The sequence below is a fragment of the Haliotis rubra genome, unplaced genomic scaffold, assembly GCF_003918875.1.
Source record: "Haliotis rubra isolate DU_JTF1 unplaced genomic scaffold, ASM391887v1 Scf775, whole genome shotgun sequence".
Classification (NCBI taxonomy): Eukaryota; Metazoa; Mollusca; class Gastropoda; order Lepetellida; family Haliotidae; genus Haliotis; species Haliotis rubra.
The window spans coordinates 12,061-37,128 of NW_025767496.1; the positions used below are offsets into that span (position 1 = coordinate 12,061).

The window sequence follows — 25,068 nt, forward strand, 5'->3', positions numbered from 1 at the left end:
AGTGACGTCTTGCGTCCAGTGTCTTGTCCTCCCCAACGGTTCCAATCTGTTGGACATGGACGTTGAGTATGGTACTGGTGTTTGTCCGATGCTGGATAAGCTCATGGACGTCGACACTGAGATTCATGCTGTGACCTGGTACGCTAATTGTTCTTGTTTACGTGGAGGATGCGATTCAGGTTGTCACGTGGTCTCTCTGATTTTCACCTGAACGATCACACATAGATTCGTGTTAACCGTGACCTGTTGGATGTGCGAGTGGTGGCTTTGTTTCAGCTTGTCCAGTGCTGTGCCAAAAATGAGTATCGGCGCAGATATACGTTTGTGCTACTTCAGTGGTTTGCCATACGGTGAAGTTTGTTGGAACCAAGGGCTTGACGTCACAATCTGTACTGGTATGCTTTTCCGTCGCTCTCCTCCAGGTCTTCGCTGTCCTCGACGTTGAAACCCTTCCCTGAGTGTCTGTATGAATTGTAACGACAGGACGATCTGCAACACTCCAACCGCCACCAGAATAATAACTGCCAAAACCGCTCCAACTAGATGTGGGGTTACAACTGACAATGTGGATGATGGAATGGATGTCGAACTCTGAGATCTCTCGTTAGTTTCACTCGTTGCATCAACATCCGGAGAGACAGATGCTGATGAAAAATCAGGTGCAGTTGACTTTAAACCCAACGATGGAGAGCTGTAGACGATGCAGATCCGATGAAGAAGCGGGTGTAGCAGAGATTGTATCCGATGATGAAACAGGTGTAGTCGATGTTTGATCGGACGACAAAGTAAGTGTTGTTGACGCTATGCCGGGTAATGAAGCAAATGTAGTTGACGTTACATATGACGAAAAAGCAGATGTAGGTGATCCTGGACCCGATGTAATTGTATCTGACATGGAGGTTTCTATTACAGATGTCGTATCTGACGTGGAGATTTCTATTACAGATGTTGTATCTGACGTGGAGGCCTCTGTTACTGAAGTTGCGTTTGTAGTATACGTTTCTGTTTCTGTATACGTATCTGACGCTGACGTCTCTAAAACAAATGCTGAATTTGACGTGGAGGTCTCTGTTATCGATGTTGTCTCTAACGTGGTAGTCTTTGTTGCAAATGTATCTGACGTGGACGTCTCTGTAACTGCGGTTGTATCTGACGTGGATGCTCCTCTAACCGATGTTGTATCTGGTGTAGAGGTATCTGTTACCGATGTTGTATCGGACGTGGATGCCTCTGTTACCGATGTTGTCTCTAACGTGGAAGTCTCTGTTGCAGATGTATATGACGTTAACGTTTCTGTTACTGATGTCATATCTGACGTTGACGTTTCTGTTACTGATGTTATATCTGACGTTGACGTTTCTGCTACTGATGTTATATCTGACGTGGGGGTATCTGTTTTCAATGTTGTATCTGACGTGGACATTTGTATTACCGACGTCGTATGTGACGTTGAGGTCTCTATTGTAGATGTATCTGGCGTAGAGGTCTCTGTTACCGATGTTGTATCTGACGTGGAAGTGTCTGTTATTGATGTTGTATCTGACGTGGATGTCTCTGTTTCCGATGTTGTCTGTAACGTGGAAGTGTCAGTTGCAGATGTATCTGACGTGAACATCTCTGTTACTGAAGTTGCATCTGGCGTGGAAGTCTCTGTAACCGATGTCGTATCTGACGTAGAGGTCTCTGTTACTGAAGTTGCATCTGGCGTGGAAGTCTCTGTTACCGATGTTGTATCTGATGTGGACGTCTCTGTTATCGATGTCGTATCTGACGTAGAGGTCTCTTTTACTGAAGTTGCATTTGACGTGGAGGTCTCTGTTATCGATGTTGTATCTGTCGTGGATGTCTCTGTTACCGATGTTGTCTCTAACGTGGAAGTGTCAGTTGCAGATGTATCTGACGTGGACATCTCTGTTACTGATGTTGTCTCTAACGTGAAAGTGTCAGTTGCAGATGTATCTGACGTGGACATCTCTGTTACTGATGTTGTCTTTAACGTGGAAATGTCTGTTCCAGATGTATCTGTATCTGACGTGGACAGCTCTGTTGCCGATGTCGTATCTGACGTAGAGGTCTCTGTTACTGAAGTTGCATATGACGTGGAGGTCTCTGTTACTGATGTTGCATCTGACGTGGAGGTCTCTGTTACTGATGTTGTCTTTAACGTGGAAATGTCTGTTTCAGATGTATCTGACGTGGACGCCTCTGTTGCCGATGTCGTATCTGACGTAGAGGTCCCTGTTATCGATGTTGTATCTGATGTTGAGGTCTCTGTTACAGATGTTGCATCTGACGTGGACGCCTCTGTTTCTGATGTGTCTGAAGTGGATGTCTCTGTTACTGACGTTGTATCTGACGTGGAGGTCACTGTTACCGATGTTGTATTTGACGTGGATGTCTCTGTTACTGAAGTTGCATCTGACGCTGTGGTCTCTGTTACTGATGTTGCATCTGACATTGAGGTGTCTGTAACTGTTGCATCTGACGTAGAGGTCTCTGTTACTGATGTTGCATCTGACACGGTGGTCTCTGTTTCTGATGTTGCATCTGACGTTGAGGCCTCTGTTACAGATGTATCTGATGTGGTCATCTCTGTTACCGATGTTGTATCTGACGTGGAAATCTCTCTTCCTGAAGTGGTATCTGGCGTGGAGGTCTCTGTTATTGATGTTCTATCTGACGTGGACTTCTCTGTTATCGATATTGTCTCTAACATGGAAGTGCTAGTTCCAGATGTATCTGACGTGGCCTCTGTTACTGATGTTGTGTCTGATGTGGAGGTATCTGTTAGTGATGTTGTATCTGGCGTGGAGGTCTCTATTGCAGATGTATCTGGCGTGGAGGTGTCTGTTACCGATGTTGCCTCTAACGTGGAAGTGTCAGTTGCAGATGTAACAGACGTGGACATCTCTGTTATTGATGTTGTATCTGACGCGGACGTCTGTGTTACTGATGTTGTCTCTATCGTGGTGGTCTCTGTTAGTGATATTGTATCTGACGTTGACGTCTCTGTTACTGCTGTTGAATCTGACGTTGACGTTTCTGCTACTGATGTTGAATCTGACGTGGAGGCCTCTGTTTCTGATGTATCTGATGTGGATGTCTCTGTTACTGACGTTGTATCTGACGTGGAGGTCTCTGTTACTGATGTTGTATCTGACGTGGACGTCTCTGTTACCGATGTAGTATCTGACGTGGACGTCTCTGTTACTGATGTTGTATCTGACGTGGAGGCCTCTGTTACTGACGTTGTATCTGATGTGGACATCTCTGTTACCGATGTTGTATCTGACGTGGACGTCTGAATTACTGATGTTGTATCTGACGTTAAGGTCTCTGTTACCGATGTTGTCTCTAGGGTGGAAGTCTCTGTTACTGACGTTGTATCTGACGTGGAGATCTCTGTTATCGATGTTGCATCTGATGTGGAGCCCTCTGTTACTGACGTTGTATCTAACGTGGACGTCTGTGTTACTGATGTTGTATCTGACGTGGACGTCTGTGTTACTGATGTTGTATCTGACGTGGATGTCTCTGTTACTGATGTTGTATCTGACGTGGAGGTCTCTGTTTTCGATGTTGTATTTAGGGTGGAAGTCTCTGTTACTGATGCTGTATCTGACGTGGACGTCTCTGTTACTGATGTTGTATTTGACGTGGAGGTCTCTATTACCGATGTTGTCTCTAGGGTGGAAGTCTCTGTTACTGATGTTGTATCTGACGTGGAGATCTCTGTTACTGATGTTGTATCTGACGTGGAGGTCTCTGTTACTGACGTTGTATCTGATGTGGACATCTCTGTTACCGATGTTGTATCTGACGTGGACGTCTGAATTACTGATGTTGTATCTGACGTTAAGGTCTCTGTTACCGATGTTGTCTCTAGGGTGGAAGTCTCTGTTACTAACGTTGTATCTGACGTGGAGATCTCTGTTATCGATGTTGCATCTGATGTGGAGCCCTCTGTTACTGACGTTGTATCTAACGTGGACGTCTGTGTTACTGATGTTGTATCTGACGTGGACGTCTGTGTTACTGATGTTGTATCTGACGTGGAGGTCTCTGTTACTGATGTTGTATCTGACGTGGAGGTCTCTGTTTCCGATGTTGTATTTAGGGTGGAAGTCTCTGTTACTGATGCTGTACCTGACGTGGAGGTCTCTGTTACCGATGTTGTATTTAGGGTGGAAGTCTCGGTTACTGATGTTGTATCTGACGTGTAGACCTCTGTTATCGATGTTGTATCTGACGAGGAGGCCTCTGTTACTGACGTTGTATCTGACGTGGACGTCTGTGTTACTGATGCTGTATCTGACGTAGAGGTCTCTGTTACTGATGTTGAATCTGACGTGGTGGTCTCTGTTACTGATGTTGAATCTGACGTGGAGGTCTCTGTTACCGATGCTGTATCTGACGTGGATGTCTCTGTTACTGACGTTGTATCTGACGTGGACGTCTGTGTTACTGATGTTGTATCTGACGTGGATGTCTCTGTTACTGATGTTGTATCTGACGTGGACGTCTCTGTTACTGATGTTGTATCTGACGTGGACGTCTCTGGTACTGATGTTGTCTCTGGGGTGGACGTCTCTGTTACTGATGTTGTATCTGACGTTGAGGTCTCTGTTACCGATGTTGTCTCTGGGATGGAAGTCTCTGTTACTGATGTTGTAGCTGACGTTGAGGTCTCTGTTGCCGATGTTGTCTCTGGGGTGGAAGTCTCTGTTACTGATGTTGTATCTGACGTTGACGTCTCTGTTACTGATGTTGTCTCTGGGGTGGAAGTCTCTGTTACTGATGTTGAATCTGACGTGGAGATCTCTGTTACCGATGCTGTATCTGACGTGGATGTCTCTGTTACTGACGTTGTATCTGACGTGGATGTCTCTGTTACTGATGTTGTATCTGACGTGGACGTCTCTGTTACTGATGTTGTATCTGACATGGACGTCTCTGTTACTGATGTTGTATCTGACGTGGATGTCTCTGATTCCGATGTTGTATTTAGGGTGGAAGTCTCTGTTACTGATGTTGTATCTGACGTGGAGATCTCTGTTATCGATGTTGTATCTGACGAGGAGGCCTCTGTTACTGACGTTGTATCTGACGTGGACGTCTGTGTTACTGATGTTGTATCTGACGTAGAGGTCTCTGTTACCGATGTTGTCTCTGGGGTGGATGTCTCTGCTACTGATGTTGTATCTGACGTTGAGGTCTTTGTTACCGATGTTGTCTCTGGGGTGGAAGTCTCTGTTACTGATGTTGAATCTGACGTGGAGATCTCTGTTACTGATGCTGTATCTGACATGGATGTCTCTGTTACTGACGTTGTATCTGACGTGGACGTCTCTGTTACTGATGTAGTATCTGACGAGGAGGTATCTGTTACCGATGTTGTCTTTAGGGTGGAAGTCTCTGTTACTGATGTTGTATCTGACGTGGAGATCTCTGTTATCGATGTTGTATCTGACGAGGAGGCCTCTGTTACTGACGTTGTATCTGACGTGGACGTCTGTGTTACTGATGTTGAATCTGACGTGGACGCCTCTGTTTCTGATGTATCTGATGTGGATGTCTCTGTTACTGACGTTGTATCTGACGTGGAGGTCTCTGTTACTGATGTTGTCTCTGGGGTGGAAGTCTCTGTTACCGATGCTGTATCTGACGTGGATGTCTCTGTTACTGACGTTGTATCTGACGTGGACGTCTCTGTTACTGATGTTGTATCTGACGTGGACGTCTCTGTTACTGATGTTGTATCTGACGTGGACGTCTCTGTTACTGATGTTGTATCTGACGTGGATGTCTCTGTTTCCGATGTTGTATTTAGGGTTGAAGTCTCTGTTACTGATGTTGTATCTGACGTGGAGATCTCTGTTATCGATGTTGTATCTGACGAGGAGGCCTCTGTTACTGACGTTGTATCTGACGTGGACGTCTGTGTTACTGATGTTGTATCTGACGTAGAGGTCTCTGTTACCGATGTTGTCTCTGGGGTGGAAGTCTCTGTTACTGATGTTGAATCTGACGTTGAGATCTCTGTTACTGATGCTGTATCTGACATGGATGTCTCTGTTACTGACGTTGTATCTGACGTGGACGTCTCTGTTACTGATGTAGTATCTGACGTAGAGGTCTCTGTTACCGATGTTGTCTCTGGGGTGGAAGTCTCTGTTACTGATGTTGTATCTGACGTAGAGGTCTCTGTTACTGATGTTGTCTCTGGGATGGAAGTCTCTGTTACTGATGTTGTATCTGACGTTGAGGTCTCTGTTGCCGATGTTGTCTCTGGGGTGGAAGTCTCTGTTACTGATGTTGTATCTGACGTTGAGGTCTCTGTTACTGATGTTGTCTCTGGGGTGGAAGTCTCTGTTACTGATGTTGAATCTGACGTGGAGATCTCTGTTACCGATGCTGTATCTGACGTGGATGTCTCTGTTACTGACGTTGTATCTGACGTGGATGTCTCTGTTACTGATGTGGACGACGTGGACGTCTCTGTTACTGATGTTGTATCTGACATGGACGTCTCTGTTACTGATGTTGTATTTAGGGTGGAAATCTCTGTTACTGATGTTGTATCTGACGTGGAGATCTCTGTTATCGATATTGTATCTGACGAGGAGGACTCTGTTACTGACGTTGTATCTGACGTGGACGTCTGTGTTACTGATGTTGTATCTGACGTAGAGGTCTCTGTTACCGATGTTGTCTCTGGGGTGGATGTCTCTGTTACTGATGTTGTATCTGACGTTGAGGTCTTTGTTACCGATGTTGTCTCTGGGGTGGAAGTCTCTGTTAGTGATGTTGAATCTGACGTGGAGATCTCTGTTACTGATGCTGTATCTGACATGGATGTCTGTGTTACTGACGTTGTATCTGACGTGGACGTCTCTGTTACTGATGTAGTATCTGACGAGGAGGTATCTGTTACCGATGTTGTCTTTAGGGTGGAAGTCTCTGTTACTGATGTTGTATCTGACGTGGAGATCTCTGTTATCGATGTTGTATCTGACGAGGAGGCCTCTGTTACTGACGTTGTATCTGACGTGGACGTCTGTGTTACTGATGTTGAATCTGACGCGGACGCCTCGGTTTCTGATGTATCTGATGTGGATGTCTCTGTTACTGACGTTGTATCTGACGTGGAGGTCTCTGTTACTGATGTTGTCTCTGGGGTGGAAGTCTCTGTTACCGATGCTGTATCTGACGTGGATGTCTCTGTTACTGACGTTGTATCTGACGTGGACGTCTCTGTTACTGATGTTGTATCTGACGTGGACGTCTCTGTTACTGATGTTGTATCTGACGTGGACGTCTCTGTTACTGATGTTGTATCTGACGTGGATGTCTCTGTTTCCGATGTTGTATTTAGGGTGGAAGTCTCTGTTACTGATGTTGTATCTGACGTGGAGATCTCTGTTATCGATGTTGTATCTGACGAGGAGGCCTCTGTTACTGACGTTGTATCTGACGTGGACGTCTGTGTTACTGATGTTGTATCTGACGTAGAGGTCTCTGTTACCGATGTTGTCTCTGGGGTGGAAGTCTCTGTTACTGATGTTGAATCTGACGTGGAGATCTCTGTTACTGATGCTGTATCTGACATGGATGTCTCTGTTACTGACGTTGTATCTGACGTGGACGTCTCTGTTACTGATGTAGTATCTGACGAGGAGGTATCTGTTACCGATGTTGTCTTTAGGGTGGAAGTCTCTGTTACTGATGTTGTATCTGACGTGGAGATCTCTGTTATCGATGTTGTATCTGACGAGGAGGCCTCTGTTACTGACGTTGTATCTGACGTGGACGTCTGTGTTACTGATGTTGAATCTGACGTGGACGCCTCTGTTTCTGATGTATCTGATGTGGATGTCTCTGTTACTGACGTTGTATCTGACGTGGAGGTCTCTGTTACTGATGTTGTCTCTGGGGTGGAAGTCTCTGTTACCGATGTTGTCTCTGGGGTGGAAGTCTCTGTCACTGACGTTGTATCTGACGTGGAGGTCTCTGTTACCGATGCTGTATCTGACGTTGAGGTCTCTGTTACCGATGTTGTATCTGACGTGGAGGTCTCTGTTACCGATGTTGTATCTGACATTGAAGTATTTGATTCAGACGTTAAACACTTCAAACATTTTTTCAAAATTCATTAGGTACGATTATGTGTGTAAGGTACAATAAACTCATCATGCATGAATGTATGACACGTCGAAAACGTGGATTGTGGACAATGTAACATAATGTTCCAAATGTTATGTTTGAGCTTGATTTCAATCAAATTGGATTAATTAAAACTTTCGATGACGGTTTTCAGATATGTTGCAATCTGTGGCGGGAAGGCCTGTGATATTGATACCGCTGCGGGTAGTCCGTCATCACACCCCATATGCGTCATGTAATTAGCGATCTAGATCGAAAATAGCAATGTAACAATTATCCAGTTGTTTTCAAAGATTAAATAACCATGATGCTAGTTTCGGTTGATATATAAAAACGACACAATGTTGAGGTTCGACTAAACGAGTGTTTACTGTGTGTGTCATAACTAAACCACATTTCCTCCTACGAAACTAATCAGTGTAATAACATAATGACCTAGGTCATCATCATCATCATTATTAGTAGATATGAAGGCTGCTAGTACTTTACAAACTTTACAATATAATCACTAAAGATACAAACACAAATGTTTTCACAACTTTAGAAAGAAAAGGTAACGTGTATAGTGTTGTAGCACCTGAACGTGGCGTTGATGTAGACGTCGGTGACGTTGTTGTCGCTGATGCAGTGTTATCGGCGGCTGTTGTTGTGGTTGGTGTAGCAGTACTCTGTACAGCACCTGAAACCATGGACATTTGTTTTGAAGCCTTGTAATAGAAACGTGCGGAGTGGAGGGTATGGCGATGGGCGAGGGAACGGTAAGTAAGACTTGTCAAAATGAGAAATTAGTTCTTGAAAGGCATTTAGAAGTTGGACGTACATGACACATTTTTTATGGATAACATAACAATATAATCACGAAGCCAGTTAGATAGGATTAATGTACAAAGGTAACAGTATTTTTATATTGTAACGACGAGGTCAAAAATGGGAGTGTGTGTGGGAGTGTGTATGTGTGTTAATGTACAAAGATAAAAACATAATACGAAGCAAATTAGATAGGATTAGCGTTGAAAAATAACAGTGTGATGATGAAGTCAGTGAGATTAACGGTATAGCAACAATTTCAGGCAAACCGGCAGGAACTTTTTAAACAGGATCTGTTGGACTTATGAAACAGGATTCCTGCTGACGTCATCCGTCGACAGACACAGTCAATGAGGAGACGTGTGTTGGCGTGTATGGATGCCACGGGTGGTCACACTCGCTATTGACGACGTGTCCCCTGACTCCTGTCTCATTATGTGATTCTTTATGACTTGTACTTTTTGAATGAACTCTGATTTTTAATTTGTAACCACTTGACTCTTTCTTACTGAATTGCGGCAAATGCAAGACCAGTATTACAATGAATTTTCAGTCAAATTATTGGAAAATTATTTTTGTTTGCAAAAATAATTATTATAAATCTCACAAACGTCAAGTAACGTCAAGTAACTTTCCTTTGCCTGGTAGTTTACTGCATTGTCTCGAAGGAATTTATATATCTACTATTCACACTTTGCTAAGGATCAAATCATGGATTCAACAGAAAACTATGATATGGGGTCAAAATTGGTTTAAATATCTAAGCTTATTGTAAGCATGGATCCTACGTTTCAGTATGTCATTTCATCTTGTGGAACCCATACCTGCTATTGACAGGTGTTGTGTACTTGTCAATGACTCGTTCCATGACTTGCAAATGGCTGACTGGTGCCATGAAAACCATTTTTTATGGTTATTCATGTATCAGGTGCATAAGGTTAGATTAAAGTGACTATTTGCCTAAAGAGGGGTTACCATATTAAAATTTATCCAGTTTTAAATGGATACAATTTCAAATTATGAATCTACGTTTAAGTAAAGTTGTGAATGTTTGTGAACCTAGCAAAGTGTGAGTAGTATATAGTTTCCATGGTAAGAGGGACATGGTTACACGGAAAACATGCATCTCTAAAATACATGCACAAACCGATAGCACAACCAATCATAGATACGCATAGTCATGCACATAAAAACATGGACCTCTGCAAACAAAACCCAGGTGTTAGACATATATCAACAGAAATTCATTTAGTGAAGATTAGGAACTTTAGAAGGGTGAATTTATAAACTGCCTTGATTAAGAGCACGGATGCTGTTTGGCATAAAAGACCAAATACCATGATAGTCCTGTCAACTTTGAAAGGCCTTCGTCATCGTAATAAGTAGAACAGTTTCCTGTCAAGTGTATGATTACATTACCTATAACTACCTGATCTCTCAAGAAGCACATTTCTGTTTCTGTCACAGACAGAGGAGACGTGGTAGCCTGGAGCATACTGCGATGATGCTACCACACTGAAGTCCAGTTCTAGATGAAAGTGCAGGATTAGATCTAAGAGGGGTAACATCCCACCCATTCACTCCCACACTTTAGGGTAAACCCGCAGGTGCTCGAATCGGCTCAGCCGTGAAGATCCGGATTAGAATATTGATCTTCAGTAACCCATGCTTGTGGTAAGAGGCGACTAACGGGATCGGGTGGTCAGGCTCGCTGACTTGTTGACACATGTCATCAGTTCCCAATTGCGTAGATCGATGCTCCTGCTGTTGATCACTGGCTTGTCTGGTTCAGACTCGATTATTTACAGACCGCCGCCATATAGCTGAAATATTGCTGGGTGTGGTGTAAAACTAAACTCACTCACTCGAATGGGCTGTTCTGTGTGAAGACAATTAAACTTGGACCATATCGAATGTGTAATAAAATGAAATTACGAAGCAGAAGGAAATGCCAACAACTGTAAACTTACTTGTGGTGGCACGGAGGGATACGGGAACGATGTTATCGTCAACTCGGAAGATGAATTTGCCAGCAACACCAACGTTAGACAGTTGAGTTATGTTGATGAGTTCATCAGATTTGGATCCCGGCAGTTGGTAAGACCTCACCCCATCCCCGGCCATGAGCGCGCTCTAAACACAATTAGTGGACATATACAGTTGGACTATAGAAGGTTTATAGTGGGGTGATATATAATCTTCCTTTAGTGGCTGTTTAATACAATCAGAAACGACAAACCATTTAACTGTATTGTCCTTTCGCCATTTGACGTAATAGAGGAAATGTCATGAAGTCGGGATGAAGGTTACCGATTGATGATAATATGGCTGCAAGAACACCCAGGACATCGAGCTTTGATACATCCTAACGTGGAATTTGGATTTCATATTCCAAACTGCTTGTTGGCATTTCGATGTCAACCATGATGCTTTGAACTTTGGATACAATTGGTCAACGGTATGGTACCTGTAAGAAGCGACTTAACACATCAGTTTATTCCTTGTGGGTGGGACTTTACTAACAATACCAAAATTGTTGTATCTGTTTCAAGATGTATATTTACATAAAGTGTGTACAGCTAACTGTGTTGTTCAACAGCTGTAACCCTCCCCTCCCCTCCCCTGCTCCTCCCGCCCTCCCGCCTCATGCTGATCAATGCGTCAGTATAGAGGGTCGCCATTATCAAGCACTGTCACGAAGGGAGACAATCATTGTAGCCTGACATATTGAGCCCGAGTCTTCCGCGTTGCGAGGAATGTGTTACAATATGCTTTGCTGCCCAGAACAGCATCTAGTGGACAGTCTTTTGGCACTGCAGTTCGATGTGATGAGGAACTTGAAATAGTCGCGCCAGGATGCTCTAGTCGTGGGTTCAAATCCCCCAGACAGACCATAATACCACTTGGCAATGAACTCATGCTAATGGACTTAAGCAAACGTATATAAATAACTGATATAACAAGATTAATGCTTAATCTCTACAAATTGTGATGTATACAAATAACTACATTTATATTAACAAGGACATTCAGAGGAATATCTACGTTTTTTTAATTTGGGGCTCTTGTACAGAAGAGGGTGGGCGGAAGAGAGATTAATATGGTTCAGGCACTGTCAGAGAGAATATTACACAGCTAGTTCTCAGCTTTTTTCCCATATTAAACTTACAAACGGTGAACGAACTCTCTCCCTCACAAGAATAGTGATAATAATAATCCATATTTAATATTGGACCGCGGTTCCTACATGGTTATGTAACAACTATGTTATGTTTTAAAACAACACCAGCATACCTGTGTACGGATAGTAGGTTCTGTACGGTAATACACTGCGGCAAAATCAGAATTATCATAAACCCATTCCAATCTTTCATAGAACAATATCACAACTGATGCCGCACCATCCGTGGCCATTGTGATCTGGAATGTGTCGACCTAAAGCAACAGAAAAAAAAGAATACAAGTGATCATTCAGCGGTTCACAGATATATTAATGGCAACCAGTAACTATTCGATCTGCTACCAGTTACACCGGTACTCAGCAATTCCTCGAAATTTATCAACAGGTCACACATAAGACTGGCTACAGCGTTTTAAGTGTGTTATATCCAAACGTCCTCATGGGCCATCCAGCGCTCATTATTGCCGGCCGTTCTCACCCAGCAAATTGTACATGAAATCGCCGAGTACTGTATGGAAATGAACATTTTCATGGTGAGTGAATGAGTATGGTTTTACGCCGCTTTTAGCAATATTCCAGCAATTTCACGGCGGGGGACACCAGAAATGGTTTTCTCAAAATTGCACCCATGCTGGGAATCGAACCCGGGCTTTGGGTGCGAACACTTTAACCACTAGACTACCCAACCGCCCCTTAAATTGTCGTGTACACGGTGAAGTTGTTAAAGTCGACTCAATTTGCCGTGCACAGTTGCATCCTCTGGGCATGCCGAATACGTGTGATTTCTGTTCGATTAATTAATGTTTCCAGGTTTTCACCGCATAGATAACAACTTCTTAGAACCACCTCACGCGCAGATCTCTCCTACCAAGCAGAAAAGCACAGGTATGTGATGTACACATACACACTCTTAAACAGCTTGCCTTGTTGTCGATTGTGCGAAATGTAGTGACGTCAGCCCACGTCGCCAGCAGCACCCAGGTTGGAGTATAGTCTGCCGGGTATTCTTGGTATCGCCTTACGTCATCTGCTATAGTTTGTCGTAATGCTAGCGAGGTATTGATGACGTAATAGACGGTTCCACCCCCGGATACATCTATGTCACAGCAAAGAGCGCACACTGCTGGAGTGTCTCCGGGGTCATCGATCGTATTCTGAAATGTTTCGGCCTTAAGGAATGTCACAGAGCCATCATTGTTCACCTGCAATTGAAAATTACCGCATTGAAACATCTTTTGTCCTTTGTATTACCCGAGAAGAGTGTTTCTCTTATTCGTGTTTCCGTGATCTTAAAATTACAAGAACCAACATTGGAATAATTAACCTTTACGCAGCAGTAAGTTCCTTAAATGAAACGACATACAAAAGAGTCTCATGAGAAACAATTGGTGTTTTCATATTGGTATATATGTACCTCTGATGCGTGGTTTAGCTACAGCTACAGCGCTGTATTTGTATCAAGGGGCACCCTGAAATATACTGACGGGGGACACATACAGAAAGTGGGCTGACACTTTCTGAGCCTCTGCGAGAAGAGAGAATGCCAGCACAGTCAATTCTGGCGGACCGAATTCTGGCGGAACTCTTTACCGATAACTTTGCTAGTATGCCTAATATAATCTCGATGAACAACTGGATTTTCTCAATGACAGATGGACACAACAAGGACATATCAACACAGACTGGGCTTCATCGACGATAGATGGACACAACACGAATATATTAACACAGGCTGGACTTTCTCAACGATAGATGGACACAACACGAATACATTAACACAGGCTGGACTTTCTCAACGATAGATGGACACAACACGAATATATTAACACAGGCTGGACTTTCTCAACGATACATGGACACAACACGGATGCATTAACACAAGCTGGACCTTCTCAACGATACATGGACACAACACGGACATATTAACACAGGTTGGACCGTCTCAACGATAGATGGACACAACACGGATACATTAACACAAGCTGGACCTTCTCAACGATAGATGGACACAGCACGAATATGTTAACACAGGTTGGACTTAATCAACGATTGATGGGCACAGCACGGGTATTTCAACACAGGTTGCACTTTCTCAACGATAGATGGACACAACACGGATACATTAACACAAGCTGGACCTTCTCAACGATGGATGGAAACAACACGACTATATAAACACAGGTTGGACTTAATCAACGATTGATGGGCACAGCACGGGTATTTCAACACAGGTTGGACTTTCTCAACGATAGATGGCCACAACACGGATACATAAACACTAGCTGGACCTTCTCAGCGATAGATGGACACAACACGGATACATAAACACTAGCTGGACCTTCTCAGCGATAGATGGACACAACACGGATACATAAACACTAGCTGGACCTTCTCAACGATGGATGGAAACAACACGACTATATAAACACAGGTTGGACTTAATCAACGATTGATGGGCACAGCACGGGTATTTCAACACAGGTTGGACTTTCTCAACGATAGATGGCCACAACACGGATACATAAACACTAGCTGGACCTTCTCAGCGATAGATGGACACAACACGGATACATAAACACTAGCTGGACCTTCTCAGCGATAGATGGATACAACACGGATACATAAACACTAGCTGGACCTTCTCAACGATAGATGGACACAACACGGATACATAAACACAAGCTGGACCTTCTCAACGATAGATGGACACAACACGGATACATAAACACAAGCTGGACCTACTCAACGATAGATGGACACAACACGACTATATAAACACAGGTTGGACTTCCTCAACGATTGATGGACAGAGCATGGGTATATATACACAGGTTGGACCTTCTCAACGATAGATGGACACAGCACGAATATGTTAACACAGGCTGGACCTTCTCAACGATAGATGGACACAACACGGATACATTAACACAGGCTGGAGTTTCTCAACGATAGATGGACACAACACGGATGCATTAACACACGCTGGACCTTTTTAACGATAGATGGACACAAACACGGATACAATCACACAGGCTGGACCTTCTCAACGATAGATGACACAACACGGATACATAAACACGCTTGACCTCCACAACGATAGATGAATACAACACGGATACATTAGCACAAGCTGGACCTTCATAACGATAGATGGACACAACACGGATACATTAACACAGACTTGACCTTTGCAACGATAGATGGACACAACACGACTATATTCACACAGGTTGGACTTCCTCAACGATTGATGGGCACAGCACGGGTATATTAAAACAGGCTGGACCTTCTCAACGATAGATGGACACAACACGAATATGTTAACACAGGCTGGACTTTCTCAACGATAGATGGACACAACACGGATACATTAAACAGGCTGGACCTTCTCAACGATTGATGGACACAAACACGGATACAATAACACAAGCTGGACCTTCTCAACGATAGATAGACACAACACGGATACATTAACACAGACTGGACCTTCTCAAACGATAGATGGACACAACACGGATACATTAACACAGGTTGGACCTTCTCAACGATAGATGGACACAACACGGATATATCAACGCAAGCTGGACCTTTCAACGATAGATGGACACAACAATGATATATTAGCACAGGCTGGACTTTGTTAACGATATATGGACACAACACGGATATATCAACGATATATGAACACAACCAAACTATTGCAACTACTGGGATTACCATGGATATATAATTCTGTTTTGCATTTTTAACTTTGCAATGTTTGTGCAATCATGTTATGTTGTTCATAATGTTTACCTTTTGGACTTATTTACACCGTCACATTTATCCTCAAGCAAAGACGAAGTATGTTGCTACACAATATGTTCTTGTAGTTACACTTAAGGGTTATTGTAATGCGACCTGAAAATATGTCTTCTGAAGTCCAAAGGACCAAAATCACATAGAAGACCAATTACTTCTCCACCCTTTCAACAACCATAAGGAAATACCCCAAAATGAGAGTTCATTACCATTGAAACATGAAATCACTTCGTAATCTATCAGACCTAGAGTATTAGGTGAGGTGAAATTGGGTTTAACGTCGTGCTTGAGAATATTTCGCTCATATGACGACGTGCATGCGTGTGTATGTGTATGTGCGGCTATAGTTTTAGCCCAGACTGAAGCTGGTTTTGAGATGCTAGCCCACGAGATACCATGAATACCCCAATCACCCACATTATACTGACTCCGAGCCAACCAGTCCTTGTTGTACCCATTAATGCCGAGCGCCAGACAGGGACCAACAAGTACTATATTTTAACGTCGTTTTGTATGACGCGGTCGGGGACCGAACCCGCGACCTTCCGCTCTCCGGGCCCACGCACCTAGAGTATTAACCAGCATTGTTTTCAAGTACTTCCAATAGCAGAAACTAAGCTCCCAAGACCTCCCCCACGCCATTAATCATTTCAAGTAGAGACAGACCACACCTACATCAAGATAACTCCTGCCGACAACGTAACAGTTGTTTGCAACAGGTCTCGTATCCAGGACGTGAGGAACAGTTACTGGAAGACAACAGTTTACATCACTTCACGGACGAACGACCTTGGCCTCTAACAGACACAACATGTCATGTGAATGATGACTGCATTTGAAGTTTCATGGCTTTACAGGTGGCCATGCTTCGGGACCACATGTCAACAAAATCAGTGTCGACTACTGGAAATTATCAAAATTCATTATAGGATATACAGATTCTTCAGGTAACTCCACACCCACATCGTCAATCTCCAGAACACTACGGTGTGGCGTGTAACATATTGGTATGGTTAAATGGCTTATACTAGAGTTTAAAATGACAGAAGAAGAAGTCCCTTCTTGTACATGAGCGATCTTGCTAATGATCTTTAGCGACAAAATCCTCATATTGGGACATCATCTCTTGACATACAAATCGTCGAGAACTGGTTAAAAAGTGATTTCTCAATGATTCAACTTGGCTGGTCATGATAAACCCGGACAAAAAAACACGTTAATATCGCTTGCTCATTGCAGCCAATGCATCCAGATATTTATACTACAGATATTCATACTACCATCGCTTAACAACACCACGCCTCTACCGTTACACAGACATCTGCAGCTGGATTTTCTGTTAGAATATGAAATTGGAAATCCACATTGATAACATTTGACGCTCAGCTTCCAACATTAATTCGTGGAGAGCAGTGAAACATTCTGTTGTAAGATCAACTCTGTCCTAAAATCTCTCTCGTTTTGAGGCAAATATCAGAATGTCCTTTAGAGGTAGGGTGTGGATAAAGTCAAGAAAGCTACGAAAGGTATTGACTGATTCAACTGGAAGCAGCTGGCAAAGTAGCAAGAAGGTAAAAACTGATGACAGCTTTACTTCAATTTGAGAAAGCGAAACAAACAGATGGGTGGGGTTTAGTTGTGACCTTGACCTTCGACCTTCTCGAGACATATACCAAAATATTTCCACTGGTTCATGAGGAATAACACCATTTTGAAATATTATCTGATGTTAATAACGTGTCATCTTCAAGAAAATATGTTTTGACATAAACGACATTTAATGTGTTAGAATATGTTAATGTTAGAATACATGTGAAAGCGAAATACCATGACCGTAGGTATGTATTCAATTTGACCATATGAAATACATTCACGGAACAATAATCTCAGATATTAATAATCTTTGTTTAGTTGACAGTAGAAGTCCATGAAGGCTGCGATGAAATTCACTAGCGAGAGCAAAAAGTCACGTTGCATAATTATGTGTGCCTATGCTGTCATATGCATGCATAATTCATTTTTCTTTATATTCTCTTTTACCCAGGGTTTGCAAAGAGGTTATCGGGGCAATAGGATTACAAAACGAAAGGAAATATTTGCATTTTATATCACATGTGGTTTCGGATCACCAATAAGTACCAACTTTACAATATCCCTCTATAAGATTCACAGATTGAAACTTGATATGTTAATATTTATATATTTGATATGTAATGATTTCATCCAAAATAATTTGTTTATATGGCATATACTGTTTAAAAATGATTGGCGTTATTCTCGTTTTTACAACATGTATATAGCATTCACATTGTACATTGAGCGGTATTCACATAAGCTTGTGCTTGTTTACCAATCCGGTTCCTTTCACTGGAAATACATATTTTAAAAGTTTATATATAATCACCAAATCCTTGGTATAGCTAATGTCACTCGCAGCGAGATATAGTGTGTTGCTCTGCTCTGCAAGCCTTACACGGACAACCACATCTATGTTAAGTATTCGGATACTTTACTACACGTAATACACGCCGATCCCCGTTGTATCACATCCTGCTGCACAGTGAACCACGTCCCGGGTATGGAGATCTATAATCACTGCCTCGCACACACACAAACTCGTAAATCTCCCAATGACGAGTTTATAAGTTTTAATGGCTTTATACTAGGAGACACTTTGGTGATAGATTCAGTCATGTGGAGTGAAGGAGAAGACTCGGGGTCTTCTGTGGACACAGAATCACTCACTATGTATTCTGCAATGGGTCTAAAAACTTTGATTTGTGAGTCGTTTTACGTCACTCAGACACGCAAACGAAAACCAGACCGTCACACGAGCAGTGTTTTTTTCTTTGAAAACGAAAACAATGAGCCGCGGAGACTTAAGACATGTAAAAGACAAGTATAGTACTTCTACTTGAAAGCAGCAGAGCAGCAACGTTCGACCTTGAAATCGATCCCTAGAGCCAACGGTAGCTACTTCAACACTATTAAGAGATTTAATACACCAAACCAAACCTACGTCCTGAGCCTATAAATGATATGGCCAACGTAGCCTCGATAGTCTAAAGAAAACGTTATAATCATAGTCTTAACAGTATACAAAGTCAACAATACATGACATTAAAGCCCATGTTTTCTCCTGTAACCTGTATTTCACCGAAACGAAAATATATCTATACATCAGGCAGTGAGATATGTTGGGAAACGTCTTTTTCTGACGTTTTCTTTCTAATATAGTGCATACACATATGTCATCATAGCTTGCAAAAGCCATCCCTGGCCACATATAATTTTCATCATTTCATCAAATCTATCTCCGAAAGATCGATAGATAACAGTCATAAACGAAAGAGCCAAACACATTTCAGGCCAATACCTTTCTGCACTATAAGAAAGCAAAATTGATAATCCAAAACGTATGTAGATTCAAAAGGAAAAAGGCAAATCATAATACAGTATTTAGGGGAGAAAAAAGTTTTCAGATTCCTGTTTATAGCTGTTTTGATAATTCATGTGAATTGCTTACTTTAAGTGCATGTGATTTGATGTCTCAGGTAAACAAGCACATGTATATGTCGCTTACTGCTATACCTATAACTCGAATGTCGATGTGGTTGGTCCAGCCTTAGTTAACGGTACGAGAGTTGTTTGATAGTTGAGCAGTCAATATATAATTTATTTCTAGTTAGGGTAGGCTGCAGATAAAGGGACCAACCTTTTAACTTGATATAAAAATACCGCTATAATTGGATAATGGATGATTACTCCAATATCAGTTTGATTAGTTTGTTTCTTATTATGTAGCATGTGTTTCTGTTTAGCAATGGTATATTCAGCGTGCTTCTAACATCATCAAGCGAAAGACACTATACTTGACGAATGATATAGCATGGCTGATGCTTAGTAGAAAATATCTATAAGTGTTAGCGACAAGGAACTACCCTCACTGGAGCAGTCAGTTCTCTACTTCTACATGTGTGTTTTTTAACACCCATAGAATTTGATCAATGGATACGTTAGATGTAGCAGATGTATGAATACACTGTTTAGGTTTTATTGAACGCAAAGTGTCTTAAGGAATAGGCTAGGGGCCATGCGGTTGCAGTTTTATTTAGAAAGCCAGTCTTTATTGAACCCATATAGATTTCCATAAAATTACATAGACAAAAATTACCTTTTACTAACTATTGCAGGAATGATAACCTGTCATACAGACCCTGAAACAAATATATCTAAGAAAGCCCATGCATCCTAGAATATATGGCAAGTCTAAATTTCCACAGTTCTGCAACTGAAGGTTTTTTTCTGTAAAATATGTTCATTTTAGAGACTAGATGTTAGCCTACTGGAATGAGTGATGGTGAAATTGAAGTGATGGTGAAACAGTTCTTTAAAGTTTTTACTGCATAAAACAAATTCAGTATACTTTCTGTTGCCCTCTGTTGCCCTCAGTTGCATATTGCAAATGGGAACTGTCAACTGATGGCGTAATAGTATATAAACGTATTCATAAGGTTTAACAGTGAAAGTCGTTACTCTGTACATGGGTTGGAAGTTTCTGAAGGAGTTATTCAGTTGGCAAATTACATATAGCTTATGGGAACATTTATTTTACGCCCGTATGCACATCGCGTAATGTGTTTCCTAGCGGTTGATGTATACTGCAAGATGCAAGGAAGTGTTGCAAAATATCAGCATTTTAAAATGGACTGTCAGTTAAATACGCCAGGTCCTTGAGAATCTTAAATGAAAGTAGACCAGAAAGAACCGTGACATAAATTCCGCAACACACAAAAGTTTAACCATCATATTCTCTCTTCTGTCAACATATTTCATCGCAGTATGGGTTTTCGGACCCGTATGAACATGCCGATGTGAACCATGTAACTAACCTAGTAGTGAAAACGTTGTCTTAAACACAAGCCATCATCCGAGTATTTACAATGCCAAGGTGACTCAACCCATCTCGTTATAGCGAGAACAAACCCTGAAAAAGTTCGACGTCCGAAAATATACTGAGCGAAACACATAAAGGATCACAGGAAAATTCAAGTGTTCCTTTGTTGCTTTCCAGTTTTCATCACCACAGCGCTATTCAAATCTGGTGATGAAAGCTGGAAAATAATAAAGGAACACTTTAATTTTCCTGCAATCCTTTATTTGTGTCTTTAGGTATACAATGTATATAATCCAGCTATTTATGTAATGCTACGGCAGGAAAACCCTAACCGAGGTAATATACTTAGTACCCATAGAGTACTAACATCGATTCAATACAAGCATGAGAGTATGATACTTCTCGGATTTAGATACTACCATTTCTTTGACACAGCTATCTGTATCTGCATCGAACAGTCATTATACTGAAGAAATAGGGACGGGCGGACTATTTTAATTATCAAAATGCTTCAGACTGTTGAGAAAGATATGTAGTCTCCAGACACAACCACAGCACTGACACACCAGTTATCAAATGGTCGGTCCACAAAGTCCTCCTTTCTTGTCAATGTTATATTTGAATATGATAATCCATTCTTAAAGCATTTTAATGGTTGTATATTGTACCACAGGATTTAAAAACAACTATGCAGATGTACTTTGAGAAATATGTTCCGGCATTTCACCTGAAAACTTCACATAGAGTTTAACACACCCTGATTATGTCCCGACCAAACAGCCTGTCTTCATCTCAACACGAGCTACATATGATAGATACTGTCCTTGCATCCACATCAAACAGTGTTGATGGGACATGTGTACTCGGTTACAGAAAAAATCCTCATAATAAACAGCAAAATCTTGTGTTTGATAGGTGCTAACGCAAAATCTATGGTGTGAGGATGTGTGGTAGATATGTGCTAACATAATACACATTGACGTGTCTATGGTGTGAGGATGTGTGGTAGATATGCCCTAACATAATACACATTGGCGTGTCTATGGTGTGAGGATGTGTGGTAGATATGTGCTAACATAATACACGTTGACGTGTCTATGGTATGAGGATGTGTGATAGATATGTGCTAACATAATACACATTGACGTGTCTATGGTGTGAGGATGAGTGATAGATATGTGCTAACATAATACACATTGACGTGCCTATGGTGTGAGGATGTGTGATAGAAGTTAGACGGAGGTAACAGAATCTGGCTTATATGTGATAAAAGTCGAAATAACATAAACATATATAATATGAACATGGTCGAACAATTCAATAACGATAATACCACATTCAAGTAAATAGCAGACATATACGGTTTATTTCATTATGCAAACATATATATATGCATGTATATATCAATAATGAAACTATATATATATAGATCAATAAAACAGAAAACATGTTTCGTTCTTTACTCTTCAGGGTGATTGTAGCAGTTACAGTTATATATGTATATATCAATAATGAAACTATATATATATTTATATATATTCTTCAATATATATATATCATCACATATATATGTATGTTTATATCAATAATGAAACTATATATATATTTATATATATATATTTATATCATCACATATATATGTATGTTTATATCAATAATACTATGTATATTCTTCAATATATATATATATAATACATATAATATATATCAATAATGAATATATATATATATATATATATATATATATATATCTTATATATATATATATATTCTTCAATATATATACTGTTAAAAGATGGTTCATAGGTGATCCCGTGTACATATTAAATAAGTACATATTAAATAAACCGTTTTAGTCTGGAGCTATGTACTTGAATATGAAGTTTTCGTTATTGAGCTCTTCGCTTATATGCGATGAAATATACAATTCGGACGGTGGTATGTTTTTAACTGAATATAGTTCAGTTGTGCATGATTCTGAATGCTGTTTCTTTCAGTGACGCATATCGATGTTGAAGTCCTGAAGCCGCGCCTATATCAGTCATATGGATATGACGACACATACGTCGCCGAGAAGACATTTACAGTGTGTCTCTCTACGTGCGTCTGTGATAGCATCTGAAGGCTCTTAACGTTAAGTGTGGTCACCCACAGGGGTCATGATGATAAGGGATAGGTATTGTCCAAACAAAATACTTCATGAATATTATAAATATATGATGAGGCACTGAAAGGTATACGGTCACACTTATCTGACTACAACAACCTTAAGCACACGTTTTATGCTTTATCTACAGTTTACTACTTCCACTGAATGTATTAATCAATCTATCTTAACTTTTGCTTTCAAAGGAGTCATATACGTTTTATGCATGCGGAATTATCAATGGAATTTTACAAGTTTACAATATTTTTACAAATTATTCAAAACCACATCAAATGTATTAACTCGGTTTTGAATATATATCTTGTTTAATTTCTCCTTTTGGAACCAACTACTGTTGATGAAAGGTATCATCAAATTTATGACTACATATACAGCTGCAAGTATAAAGTTTTGTTTTTGCATCACTGGAATTTATGAACTTTCATGAACGAAGTTCGTTTTACATACTGTGTAAACAGCATTCAACAACAAGACTGGTTCAGTTGATATGGCTTTTAACAAATTATTCAAAACATATATATTTACAGTAATGTCATTTTTGCATGAGGAATACTTCGATTTGAGAACAAATACCAACTGCATACACTAGAACTTTCATATAAAAGAATAATGCACTTTTAGAAGATAAAATGTCTATTGTACAGTATTACCATTGTCAAAACAAGGGGTTCACTGAAAAATACTTACATAAGCAGTATTGTAGGCAGTTCCATAAAATGTGAAAGGCGGCTGAAGACTGAGGGAGGGGCTGGAACCGTCATCCGTTTCCGGGGTGGGTGTGTGACCATCGAAGGGAAGCAGCGAACACCTGATTGACCACATGCATGTGGCTAGAAGCAAGACGGACCAGAGGACTTGGCAACAGGTCATTTTCAGTTCAATGCAATGAGGACTCTCTGTAATAACAATCACTGCATGTACTACTACATCGTACATGAACATCATGTTCCATATTCCAGGTAAAGGAAAATTATACCGTTAAATTATGATGATATCTAAACGTTTCAGTCAAATAGAAACTATCGTGTATAAGCAAAGTTAAATGACCATTTGCCAAGTATATTCACGTTTAGATATTTACCTTATTAGTATTTATAAATAAGCCCAATTTAATTTCAAAATATTTCTCACAAGGAGATGTGGCTTTGAACAAGATGGTATTCCTCAGTAATAACACAGTAACTTAAAATAATAGCTCCTTAATGGCCCGCATGGATAATTAAACGATAACTCCCTTACCTATGACGCTTCTCGTGACAAGGTGTTCAAACTCTATCCCCTGGTCACACGGTTACGACTGATTCCCACGAGAAAGGTAATCGATGCGTGTTTTACTCTTCATATTTATCTCATTCACGAAATGCAGGTAGTTCCTTTCTGAAATCCATACTGATTCAAGAACAAGGCACTGGTACATCAAAGACACAGGTGAGACAGAATACCTACAGATGCCATGAAGATACCTACTTGACTCCCGAAACAGTATCGACAGAGTGGGTTGTGCCACTTGTTCGTGGGTCAGCCCACTGCAGTGAGTCATCCTCCCTATGGCTGACGCTGATGGCGGTTCCCTCCCCGAAAACTCTGACCCGTCATGGAGCGGGTGTCTGAAGCAGGGTATTGTGTGATTGATGGGCCACAGTGATTTGGTTATTGCGCGACCCACATGCTGATCTTAAACCCTCCAGATCGTACCTGGTGATTACACTATACAACCCGAAAAAGCTCATCTTTCATACAAAGGTGTCATTGGAGCCACACAAGCGTATAACGTGCTTGTCTGAAACATAATGCATTTTCAACTTGAGTTATGAGTTATGTTTTGGCGGAGATATTTGCTTTCTCGCATTATCGTAAAGGATATATTCCACTATTCAGATAATGTTTATCTAAACATCTCTTAATATGTTTAAAGTAGCGAATAAAGATCCACACGCCGTCTATTTATATATGAAACTGGGCTTAGCAGTGGCGACACTGCACGAAGCGAACAAGCAATAAGATTTATGTTCATCGTTTAACGCCTGAAGAGTTAGTAACTAAAACGGGAAG

The 25,068-nt window shown here is 41.1% G+C and overlaps 1 protein-coding gene across 1 annotated transcript; it reads right to left on the reverse strand.

Annotated features, from left to right (window-relative positions):
- Positions 1–1,166: 1,166 nt before the first annotated feature.
- Positions 1,167–24,556, reverse strand: LOC124260770 (homeobox protein 2-like). The gene is made up of 15 exons (XM_046695088.1): positions 24,484–24,556; positions 23,704–23,846; positions 13,174–13,353; positions 12,265–12,405; positions 10,941–11,103; positions 10,390–10,498; positions 7,493–7,896; positions 6,671–7,171; positions 5,964–6,154; positions 4,782–5,761; positions 4,532–4,707; positions 4,052–4,305; positions 2,034–2,863; positions 1,625–1,866; positions 1,167–1,570 (listed from the first exon to the last, which is right to left on the reverse strand). Exons 1-15 carry the CDS (start codon positions 24,554–24,556, stop codon positions 1,167–1,169), a joined length of 4,791 nt encoding a protein of 1,596 aa, XP_046551044.1.
- Between the last annotated feature and the right edge of the window lie 512 nt (positions 24,557–25,068).